Here is a 12,361-nt window from a genome sequence, read left to right on the forward strand (position 1 = left end):
AGAATTAAAATAAATAAAGCCCCACTTAGGCAGCATTTGCTAACACCTGACTGTGGCAATCCAGCCATGCTGCTTGCCAGCCTCTGTAGCTTGAACACAGCTCCCCTCCCCGTGCTCCATTTGGCTCATTTTCACACTCCTTTGAGCTCTGTGGGTTTGGGTTGTTAGCTCAGCTCCTTCAAGGACAGCAGTACTTTTCATTCTATCCTGCAGTGGGCTAGTACCACCTAGTCCCACACCTGATAACAGCCTTAACCTATGGGCAAGCTATTAATAATACACAAGCAATCATTTTAATTGCAAGCCGGGTGCCTAGGATTTAGAAGCTGCAGGGAGAGCTCCTTCTAGCTCTGAAATATTATTGTCCCGATGAGCATTTTGGAGTTTAGCTCTCATTAAAAGTAATAGAGGGAAATAGTCTGTAGCAAACTGAATGTGTTTGTTTTCACAGTTCACCTCCTGCTCCTCCACACTGAAACACACTCTCACTCAGTGACAAGACCACAGCTGTTGCCATCTTTTACTTACCTGCTGTGTGCAATATTTAGCTGGAGGGACAGTGAAGTTTTCTGTTTGTTAGTTATCAGGTCAATAACTCTCACCTTATCACTTCAGTTTCCATTCTGTTGATAAAACCTGTCAGCCTTCCTTGAGTGGTTCCTGGCCCCCAGAAGAAATCACATTAAATTGGCACAACCAAGTAAATCTGTAAGGGATGTGCTCCTGACTCACCAAAGGGAAGGGGGGGAGGACTTCAATTTCTCTCCCTCTTCCTCCAATGTCCAAGCACTCAGGGCTGTGTTGAAACCCTTCCTAAGGATCCAGCAGTTCAAGTCAGCTCAGGTCTTCAAATATGGCCCAAAGGAGATGTCCATGGAGCTGAAATTGATATGTTTAAGTGCAAGAGACAATAATAATTTCTTCAAGTATGAGCTAAAAATACCCAGAAGAAAGTGGAATTCGTAATGGAGATTTTAAAGGTCTGTGACATACCAGAGCCTGCACAAGGGGTTTAATGAGAGAGGAGCCAATTTAATTGGTCAGTGGGAGCAGATGCTTTGCTGGGGGAGCGGGCTCCAACGTCTCACATTCCACTTTAATGCCAGGAGCATCACTGCTGTGCTTAACATGGCTGCGACAAGCCCATGTCAGAGGAGCACGCTGTCAGGCTCGGAAGAACGTTGATAATCAACATCTCCAGCTTGTCAGATCACAAGAGCCGAGCCACGAGGAGAAAGCACTCAAAAGAGGAGGCCAAAGCTGACAACGAAACCTTCCAAGAGGTAATTGCATGACTGACCACCTTCCCGGCGCCATTTGTTTCATTATTATGCCAGGCGTGAGGCTAAAACAGCCTGTTAAGTTTGAGAGCCTCTTAATGCTGCCTTAACAGGGAGCTGCTGAGCACCACAGTTCAAAGCAGCAGGGCTCCCCTGTGAAAACCAGCCTGCAGTGTGTGGCAGCCTCACAGGGACCCCCCAAAATAACTTCCCTGGACCGTTCAATTAGAGGCAATCACTGCACAGTGCTCGGCTACTTGTGGCATGGCTCATCAATCAGGTTTGCTGTCACCATGTCTCTTCTCATAGCAGTCACCAGAATGCTCTGAGCTCCCTCCAAATGCATGTGACATTTACTGTCAGGGGCTGTCAACACCACAGGATTCTCCCAGGGCCTCCGAGTTCATCGCAAAGCCACAAGATACATCCCCAAAATGCTCTCCCACTTCCAGCTCCGGATTACTAGGAGTGACTGAGGGGCTTTGGAGCACTTGGGGAAGACTGAAACGGTGGCTCCAGCTTCTGACAAACACCTCCTTCTCCTTCTCCTTCTCCTTCTCCTTCTCCTTCTCCTTCTCCTTCTCCTTCTCCTTCTCCTTCTCCTTCTCCTTCTCCTTCTCCTTCTCCTTCTCCTTCTCCTTCTCCTTCTCCTTCTCCTTCTCCTTCTCCTTCTCCTTCTCCTTCTCCTTCTCCTTCTTCTCCTTCTCCTTCTCATTCTTCTCCTCTCCCTCTCCTTCTCCCTCTCCTTCTCCTTTTCTCCTTCTTCCCCTTCTTCTCCTTCTCCTTCTTCTGACAAAAATGCAACCATGTCATGACAGGGTTTAGGCCTGTGAGGATGAACTTCTTGGGTGTAAGGGTACTGGAGCCCTGCAGCAGGCTGCCCAGAGAAGCTGCCCAGAGAGGTCTCCTTCTCTGGAGAGATTCCAAACCCACCTGGACATTGGTGACAGTCAGGACAAGGGAGGAGATTCTGCCCCACTCCTCTGCTCTCATGAGATTCCACCTGGATTATTGCATCCAGTTCTGGTGCCCCCAGCATAAGGGGGACATGGATCTGCTGGAGCAGGTCCAAAGGAGGCCACAAAGATGATCAGAGAGCTGGAGCAGCTCTACTATGAGGAGAGGCTGGGAGCTGGGGCTGTTCAGCCTGGAGAAGGCTTCACAGAGACCTTAGAGCAGCTTGCCAGTCCCAGAAGGAGGCTACAGGAGACCAAGAGAGGGACATTTCACAAGAGGTTGTAGTGATAGGACAAGGGGCAGTGGCTTTAAGCTGGAAGAGGGGAGAATTAAACTGGAGATAAGGAAGAAACTCTTTCCAGTGAGGGTGGGGAAACACTGGAACAGGTTGCCCAGGGAGGTTGTGGATGCCCCCTCCCTGGTGGTGTTCAAGGCCAGGCTGGATGAGGCCTTGAGCAACATGGGCTGGTGGAAGATGTCCATGGCAGGGAGAGTGGAACCAGATGATTTTGAAGTCCATTCCAACTTAAACCATTCTATGAATCTATGATTCGACGAATCCTGGGCAACCTACTGTGGGTGACCCTGCTTTAGCAGGGGGTGGGGGTTGGCATGGATGATCCCCTCAAAATGCCTTCCTCCAAAACACCCCTCCTCAACTTGTGAAGAGCGAGATGAGATGGTTTCCTTGGAAATTTAGCCTTGCCTTCTTCCCCATTGATCCTGTATCTGATGGCTGTTTAACGACACGGTGACCTGAGTGGCAAAAATTTGTAAAGCTTAATAAATTGCAGTTGGCAGTATTGACAGAGTGTGTCGAGGCACGTTTGGCTTTGCAGGAGCGTGCCATAAGGAATCTAATAAAGGAAAACAAACACATTTTCTTTTGTCTGTGAGCTGTGAAACTTAAATCATCTGTAATTACCAACGTTTCAAAGTAGACTTGGTCCGAGTCGGAGAGCAGAGCGGGGTTTGAGCCGTAAATTCCTGGCTTGTTGTGTCTCAAAAGCTTTGGTGTTTCATTAAGTTATTGTGCTCAGGATGCAGGAAAAGAAGGGGGGGGAAGGAATGGAGATGAAAATGAGAAGATCAGTAAAAGCAAGAGGAAGCAGCTCCAGAATCCAAGGAATAAAGTTCAAGTGGCAAATGTGCCTCAAAGACATAACTAAGAACTTGGGGGGGGTGTTGGTCTTGCTTGGACTTTAAGGGGGAACTGGCACTAGCAAGTCTTTAAACCAGTGACTCATAGAATCATTAAGGCTGGAAAAGACCTCCAAGATCACTGAGTCCAACTGTTAACCCAACACTGCCACGTCACTACTAAACCATGTCCCTCAGCACTGCATCTACACATCTTTTAAATCCCTCCAGGGACTGTGATTCAACCACTGCCCTGAGCAGCCTATTCCAGGGCTTAACCATTCCTTCAGTGAAGAAATTCTTCCTCGTGTTCAACCTAAACCTCCCCTGGTGCAATATGAGGTCATTTCCTCTTGTCCTTTCTCTTGCTCTTTGAGAGAAGAGACCAACCCCCACTTCATTTCAACCTCCTTTCAGGGAGCTGTAGAGAGCAATGAGGTCTCCCCTCAGCCTCCTTTTCTCCAGGCTAAACAACCCCAGGTCGCTCCGCTGCTCCTCACTAGCCCTGCTCTCCAGACCCTTCAGAAGGTTTTCTGCCCTTCTTTGGACCCACTCCAGCACCTCAATGCTCCTCTTGTAATAATAGGCCTAAAGCTGAACAGTGAATAAAAGAGTGCTTTCAATTACAAGGCTTTAAAAAGACCTCTGAATGTGGCTAACCTCCTAGAAGTTCAGTGTTTATTTTTAACTTGCCCTCTCCAACCAGCCTGGTTTCCTCTTTCCACCAAAATAAATACATTTCTTAAGAAGCACAGTATTTCTTAGGGAGCAAAGTGCTTCTTGTCCTAAAATTATTGTGTGATAGCAAATGCAGTTTGCTCAGCCTCTCCTTTTACGCTCGGCATGCTGGCCCACTGACCACCACCACCTGAGTCCAACAGTCCTGGCAATTTTCCATCCCACTTATAGTCCATTTAGCCCAATTCAAAGCTCACCAATTTGGTAAATTGATACTATGGGAAACCTTGGCAAAGGTCTCATTGAAGTCCAGGTAAACAACCCCTACTGGTCTCCCCTTGTTCTCTGAGCCAGGCTCACCGCTGGGAAGTAAGGCATGATTGCTCTTGTCAAATCCACGCTGGATGTTCCAAATCACCTTCTTGTCCTTCACATGCTCAAAACAAAGCTTCCAGAAGAAGGTCTGTCATCACCTCCAAAGATCCAGGTTTCATAAAGTGGTTTAGAGTTGTCCATTCCTTCTCCTTACCCTTCTTGAAAGAGTGTGTGATACTTGCCCTTAGAATTGTTGGCTGGAAAAGATCTCTAAGATCGCTGAATCCAACTGTTAAGGCAGCACTGCCAAGGCCACCACTAAACCATGTCCCTCAGCACCACAGTCAGCAGAATCCTCTCCTGAACACTGTGACCTTCCAAAGTGGCCTTGCAACGACAATGGATGCCTCTCCCAGCACCCTTGGGTGCACAGAACTGAACTACTACCACCACCAGTCAGAAAATCTGTAGTAAGACACTCTGCACCTGCAGTAATTCCTCATGGCTTGTCACTTCTTCCTTCTCAATGTCCTTTCCACTCTCTGACCACAGGCTGCAAGGACACAAACTAGCTGAGCTAGAAAGACACAAGAAGCAACCCTTGTGCTGTCCTCCTGCCTCCATAGTTCAAGTAATTTCTCTCTCTGTTTACTTCTTCAGCTGCATTACTCCACACCAGCCTACACCTCTGCACTTTGCTATCTTAACTTTGTCTTGATCTGGACAATCCCCTTCCTCATCTCTCAGAATCCCCCTCTGATCTCATCTTCATTCATAGATTCATAGAATGGTTTGGTTTGGAAGGGACCTTAAAGATCAGCCAGTTCCAACTCCTCTGCCATGGACATCGACACCTCCCATCAGATCAGGTTGCTCAAGGCCTCATTCAGCCTGGATTTGAACACCTCCAGGGAGGGGGCATCCACAACCTCCCTGGACAAACTGTTCCAGTGTCTCCCCACCCTCACTGGAAAGAACTTCTTCCTTATTTCCAGTCTAAATCTCCCCTCTTCCAGCTCAAAGCCATTGCCCCTCATCCTATCACCACAAGCCCTTGTCAAAAGTGGCTTCCTGGCTTTCTTGTAGCCTCCTTCAGGTATTAGAGGCCCCATGTTCAGCTGTTTTCCTTCTCCAGACTAAAAGACATAAAGGCAGAGTGACTGCACAACAGACATTGTTCCACTCCAGTGGCATCCTCACGAGATGAATCAAAACAGACCAGCTCTGCAGTCGTAGAAAAGATGGAGAGCACCACACCCCCAAATGCTGGGGACTCAGAAGGGAACGAGGACTACGAGTGTTAAAAACACAGTGATTAGCCAAGAAGAACGTGGATGAACAAACACCAACAAATTTAAGCCTTCTGAGCATTAATTACTGATATCAACTTGATGAGCAAGAAAATGAAGGCAAGATTACAGAGTGGAGTCGCTGATATTTCTCTTTTGCATCTAATTTTCATCCCCAAACAAACTGTAGTAGCTTAGGAATACCCAGCTACTAGCACGAGACAATTACAAACACATTTACCAGAACAAGCAACTAAATGACTTCGTAATTACAGTATTAAGCCAAATCTGGGGTGAAAAGGATAAAAGATTTGTGTCCCATATGACACACCAGGGGAAAAAAGAGAGAGAGAGAGAAGCGATGGGAAACCAGAAGGAGTTTAGCAGTTTAAAGCAAGCATTTTGGCTGATGAAAGAGAGCGATTAAGTATCTCCTGGAAAGCCACACTTGGAGCTGAACTTGCAGTCAGCCAAGCATCAAATATGGGTAGTGCTGCCCAGGAACAAGGTGTCCACAGCAGGAATTACCAGCAAAGAGAACACCGTATTCTGGAAAGGGAGCCAAACTGCCGGCACGACCCAAGAGTGGCTGTGCCCGTGGAAGGAAGAAATAAACCAGAAAGTACATTGTTGAGCTGGAAGGGGCAGAGGAGTGGCAATGTTCACCCTGCTGAAGGAAAGCACCAGGGTAAGCAGAATATAAAGCCTATCTTCTCCTCACACCAGCATGCCAGGCTCTCGGTTGGGAACTCTGCCATCTCCTGTCCTAACACCGTTGAAACAAACACACAGACACGCAGCAGACAGGAGCCCAGGAAGGCCTCTGCCAGCACCATCCATCACAAGACAAGAGGTGGACACAAGTTCATACACAACCCAAATGCTTCAGCACCACATCTTGACGCAGCTCTTTACACATTTCCATTCACAGATGTTTCCTGTTCATACCTGCCTCCCAAACACAATTAATCATACCACTGATTATAGGAAGATTAACCAACTGAGTTTCTGATCACACCTGAAATGGCTTTCTTGCTGTCAGAAAAGCAACTTGCAGCATGCAATTTCTCCTTGTCTGACTCGCACCCAAATGTCTCCCTGCCCTGCTGTTGCAGGCTGTTCTGGGTCAGAAAAAGGCACCATTCATGAGGTTCAGTAGGCAAGCACAAGCTTGGTATACCTCAGCACTCCCCACTTATGAATTTGGTCCCTACATTTAATATCTTCATCAGTGACACAGACAGCAGGATCAAATGCATCCTCAGCAAGTCAGCAGATGACACCAACACCAAGCTGAGTGGTGCAGTTGGCACACCTGAGGGACAGGATCCATCCCAAGGGACCTGGACAAGCTGGGGAAGTGGGTCCATGTGAACCTCATGAGGATCAACAAGGCCAAGTGCAAGGTCCTGCACATGGGTCAGGGCAATCCCCAGCATCAGTCCAGGCTGGGGGATGAAGGGCTGGGGAGCAGCCCTGTGGAGAAGGAATTGAGGGTGCTGGGGAGTGCAAAGCTGGACAGGAGCTGGCACTGAGCACTGCCAGCCCAGAGCCAGCCTGTCCTAGGCTGATCCCCGGCAGTGTGGGCAGCAGGGGCAGGGAGGGGATTCTGCCCCTCTGCTGTGCTCTGCTGAGACCTCCTCTGCAGTGCTGGGGCAGCTCTGGGGTCCTCAGTACAGCACAGACAGGGACCTGCTGGAGCAAGGCCAGAGGAGGCCACAACAATGCTGAAAGCCCTCTGATATGAGTTGGGGGTGCTCAGCCTGGATAATAGAAGGCTCCAGGAAGACCTTCTGGTGGCTTCCTGGTGCTTAAAGGGGTTGAGAAGAAAACTGAGGACAGGCATTTGAGCAGGGCTTTTGTGATGGGACATGGGGAGAAGGGTTTAAACTAAAAGAGGGAGATTTAGACTGGAGGGAATGAAGAAACTCTTTATTGTGAAGGTGGTGAACCACAGCTCCAAGCTGCCCAGAGAGGTGGTAGCTGCCCCATCCCTGGAACCATCCCAGGTGATTGTTCAGTGCTCTGAGCAGCCTGCTCCAGTTGCAGATGCTGCTGCTGCCTGCAGTGGGGTTGGACCAGGTGAAGCTGAAAGGTCCCTTCTAACCCAAACCCGACTGTTATGCTGTTGCAAGTCCTCACCCCAGGGCTCAGGGACCCCTCACGGAAAGCTCAGTGTTGAACAGTCTGCTCATGCTTCCCAAAGAGAGATTTCTCTCCCGGAGCCGCGGGGGGATGCAGGGAGCCCTTCCTAAAGACACCCACAGGAGGAGGCTCGGGCCTCCAGGGACCGTCCCTGCCTCTCACCCAGCAGCACCGGGGCCTACAGAGCGCCCCCCTCCCAGCCCCTGCGGCTCCTAGCGCGGCCCGTCCCGGGACGCCGCGCCCGCTGCGCCGTTCCCGCGCTGCGCCGGGGGCGGGCCGGGCACCGCTCTAGCTCCTCTCTATGGTCCGGCGCCTCTCTGGTCTTAACCGCCCGCTGGGCTAAGGCCGCCCGAAGCTGTTCCTCGGCGCCTTGCCCGCGCGGGCTCCGCTCTCCCCATCGCCCGGGCTGCGGATCGCAGCCGCTGCCCCGCGGGAGGCCGGCCGCGACCGGCGGATCCCCTCTACCGCCGCCTCCTCTCTATGGCCTAGGCCGCCGTCGCTGGGCAACGCGCCCGCTCTGTGGCGCCGCGGGTGGGATGTGGCGGCTGCTGCTGGGCCGCGGCCTGGGCCGCTGCTGGCCGCCCCCCGCCCGCCCCGCCTGCGCCGCCGGCCCTGCCGCCGACCGCGGCCCCAGCCCCGAGCGGTGAGTACGGCCCGGCCTGGCGGGTGGGAGGCCGTGAGCTGGCCGCAGCCAGAGCGGGGTGGGTGCCGGCCCTCGGAGCGCGGCGAGGTGGTGGTGGGAGGGTGTCTGAAGGCCAGGTTCTGGCCTCACGGTGTTTTCTGGTCGTTTTAGAGTGCCCGGTAGCCAGGATGGACGGTCCCGGGATGGCTCGGGGAGAGGAAGAAGGCAGCAGCCCCTGCCCGGCCTGGTGCCCCGCTGCACCGTGCTGGAGGCGGTCACCTGGGTGAGCAGCAGCGAGCAGGGCCGCGTGGTCCCGGCTGGGAGGGATGTGGACTTGGGGGTGGGAAAGGGAACGGGAGCAGTGGGACCTGTTGGGAGAGAAAGCTCCCTGAAATGGACCTGTGGACAAGCTGCTACATGGAAACGGAACACAGGGAGAGAGCAGGGATCTTTTCCTTAATTTGTGCTTTCTTTTCGTCAGGGAGCACTCGGTGCACTGCTGCTGCAGCTGGTCAGACAGATCTCCTGGTTGAGATCGCTACCCGACACCAGGAGGGAGCACAGGGCTCTCTGGCTTTCTTCACTGCCCTCTCAGCAGACAGGTTAGCAGCTCTGGCTTGTGAGAAAGGATTGTGGGAGGGCCAGGCTGTTGGTCAGAGTTGCAGCCTCCTGATACATTAACGAGAAGCTGACAACCAGCTTCCAAGCTGTCTGGGGAGGTCGAGGGCTGGTAACTGTCAGGGGAAGCTCATTTGTTTCTTAGGGATTTGGTGCAATCCCACTTGGCATCCTGCATGCCCTTAGCTTCATTTTCTCTCCTGGACCCCCTGAACTTTCTTCCTGCTTAGCTTTGTGGCTGGGTAGCTACACAGCCCAGTGTTGTCTTCTAAAGCAGACACTGCACAGCTAATGAGAACTGGTTTTCACTCTCTATTCCAGTGGTGACTGAGGCCTCAACCAGCTGTCCCAGTGCACAGCTGGGGTCCCACCTCCAGCAGAAAGCAAGCCCAGAGGTCCTACCAGAGAATTCATCCTCAGGCATCCCCTCAGGGCAAGGAAACAGCCAGCCCTGGGCAGAGGCAGGTATGTGCAATGTGCAATACTTGTGCCAGGAGGACTTCTGAGTCTACATTTCCTCAAGGCAAAGCTAGTAGCCAAGAAATGTGTAGCCATTTATTGACACTTGAGGAGGGAGGTTAGAGTCAGAAGACAAGAACTTCAGAGAGGTGAATTGAGAGTCCAGAGACAGGAGGAAAAAAGCTCCTGCAGGCAGGCAGGAGCCTGTGCTGTAACTGCAGGTGACATTGGCTCTGGCAATACTGGGCTGCTTTAGCAACCTGATTACAGCATCCAGTTTCTGTTCTTTCATTGTGGACAGATGTTTACAGTCAAAAGGCTTCAGGCAAATAAGAGCAGTTTGTGTACATGGTGTGAAACTAAAGGACTTCTTTTCTTGCTGGAAGCTGAGGATGCACTGACGAGTGCTGATGCTGTTGATAAAGACAGTGGCAGGAGGTATCAAAGACATTCTTATTAAAATGAGTTTTCTAAAAATAGGAAGATACACTGCAGGGAAAAAAAAAAAAGGAAGTCTTATCCAAGAAAGCATGTCCTCAATGATAAAGTCCTATCAAGGAAGATCAGGTAAGGCCTACAACAGAACTACTTAGAAGGTATATAAGCACTAATAATGGCTTCAGGAAAGTTGTTAGAAGCAGGAAACCTGCTGGAGCAGGTAGAAGAAGAGACAGCATAGGATCACAGAATTGTCAGAGTTGGAAGGGACCTCAAGGATCACTCAGTTCCAACCCCTCTGCCATGGGCAGAGACACCTCACACTACATCAGGTTGCTCACAAACACACCCAGCCTGGCCTTAGAAACCTCCAGGGATGAGGCTTCCACCACCTCCTTGGGCAGCCTGTTCCAGTGTATCCAGTTCTGGAGCCCCTATTACAAGAAGGATCTGGAGGTGCTGGAACATGACCAAAGAAGGGCCGTAAAGATGATCAGAGGGTTGGAGCTGCTCTGCTCTGGAGACAGACTGAGAGAGGTGGGGTTGCTCATCCTGGAGAAGAGAAGTCTCTGAGGAGACCTTCTTGTGGCCTTCCAGTATCTGAAGGGGGCTACAAGAAAGCTGGGGAAGGGCTTTTTAGGGTGTCAGGGTGTGATAGGACTGGGGTGCATGGAGCAAAACTAGAAATGGGTAGATTCAGATTGGATGTTAGGAAGAAGTTGTTCCCCCTGAGGGTGGTGAGACCCTGGCACATACAAAAGCCAGTCTGTAGATGGTGGCTAGATAATGTAAGGTGTTGCAGAAAAGGTCAGAGGAGTTCCACATTCTTTGCTTCCAGATTTTTGGCTTTCTACAGTGCTGACTTAAGCTACTGCCCATCACTGCATACCAAAGCCACCTCCTGCCAGAGGTTATCAGTCCCATCACTTGGCAAATGGAGCATTTTGTTTCCATGTCTCCTAATTAGCTCCAGGAAAACAGCCAGGTTAATTTACCTAAACAGCCAATTAGCCCCATCTGGTTTTGCCTGGAGCATATTAAGAAGCACTCAGACACAAAGCTTCCCTGGTAGGTTACTGGACATGGACTTCTGGGAGAAGTGGTGGGGAGTAAGTGGAGACAGTGATGCCTTCAGTTGGCACAGCTGAAGTTCAGGGGTGACCGCGTGTCTGTGTCTGACACACAGTTTCCTACTGAGAGCCAACAGGAAGAGCTTTTAGGCAAACTGATAAATTGAACAGTGACAAGTCACCAAGGCCAAGTGCTCTTTGTTGTTCAGATGTTCTTCAGAAGCAATGAAACCACTGAGCCTCTAATGAGGATCTGTAATCCGGTGCTTCAATCTGTTCTGTGACCTGAAGGATGACAGGTTGGACCCTGGCTTTTAAAAAGGCAGGAGGGTTGTTTGAGGCACAGAACTGCTAAAAAGGTACTTCTGCAGTGGTAGAAACTGTGTTAAAGAATAGAGGTGTTGGATTCATGATGGTCAGGATGAAGGTGCCAGTCTCCTTTTGGTGGTGCCCAGTGATAGGACAGGGTTCATCAGGTATAAGCTGGAACCCAGGAGGTTCCACCTCAAAGTGGAGAGAAACTTCTTTGTGGTGAGGGTGATGGAGCCCTGGAGCAGGCTGCCCAGAGAGGTTGTAGAGTCTCCTTCTCTGGAGACTTTCAAGACCCATATGGATGCTTTCCTGTGTGACCTGCCCTAGGTGGTTTGGACTCAAGGATCTCCAGAGGTCCCTTCCAACTTACCATTCTATGATATATATGATACCTGGGTGACTCTGCTATGTCAAAACATCAAAGGGCTTCTAAGGATTTAGGCCAACTTGCTCCATTGCAGAGATTGAAGAGACCTGTAGATTTAATAAGAGTCCTTTGGAGAAGACAACAGGAATGTGGAGCAAGATTAGCCAGCACTTTGCTTTCTGAAAATCTGTCAGCTAGAGCCTGAAGGACCTGGAGAAACAAAACTGATGTGAGGGAAAAGAGGGGCTGCTCTTGGGCTAGTAACCCCTTCAAGTACAGTAAGTAATTCTCACATGGAAAGCTGTTACTGGTGAATTCTGCAAGTCCTTTGTTGAAACATGTTCTGTTAGGCACAGTCAGCAGTGATATGGGAAAAAAAGGTGACAAGTGAAGTGACAGAAGCAGCAAATGGTAGAGAATTATTCAGGACAGTCAAATCTGAAAGTCACAGCAAAAGATTGCACAGGAGCTAAAACCAGGGTGGTAATCCCAAGGTAGGTTAAATGAGCATAGGCAGGGGAGTGCAGCTGTAAATACACAGAATGAGGAGTGTCACATTAATTATACTGCAGAGGGAGCATTTAAAGTCACTGTGGATATAGTTTTGATAAGGTTAAGTCAGTGCTCAGCAGCAGTGAGGCCAATTAAATGTTAATTATTGGAAAGGAAGG

The 12,361-nt window shown here is 50.3% G+C and overlaps 1 protein-coding gene across 2 annotated transcripts in view; it reads left to right on the forward strand.

Annotated features, from left to right (window-relative positions):
- The first annotated feature begins 8,134 nt into the window (after positions 1-8,134).
- The window catches only part of DELE1 (DAP3 binding cell death enhancer 1), a 31,489-nt gene continuing 27,262 nt past the window's right edge, over positions 8,135-12,361 (forward strand). For both annotated transcript variants that reach the window (XM_068157617.1, XM_068157627.1), the window contains exons 1-4: positions 8,135-8,447; positions 8,598-8,709; positions 8,908-9,028; positions 9,366-9,509. In XM_068157617.1, the coding sequence (XP_068013718.1) occupies positions 8,341-8,447; positions 8,598-8,709; positions 8,908-9,028; positions 9,366-9,509 (484 nt within the window). In that variant the 5' untranslated portion in view covers positions 8,135-8,340. The remainder of the gene's footprint in view (positions 8,448-8,597; positions 8,710-8,907; positions 9,029-9,365; positions 9,510-12,361) is intronic.

Source organism: Melanerpes formicivorus, unplaced genomic scaffold (genome assembly GCF_026170545.1).
Source record: "Melanerpes formicivorus ecotype bairdi unplaced genomic scaffold, bMelFor1.0.p_v2 SCAF_2, whole genome shotgun sequence".
NCBI lineage: Eukaryota > Metazoa > Chordata > Aves > Piciformes > Picidae > Melanerpes > Melanerpes formicivorus.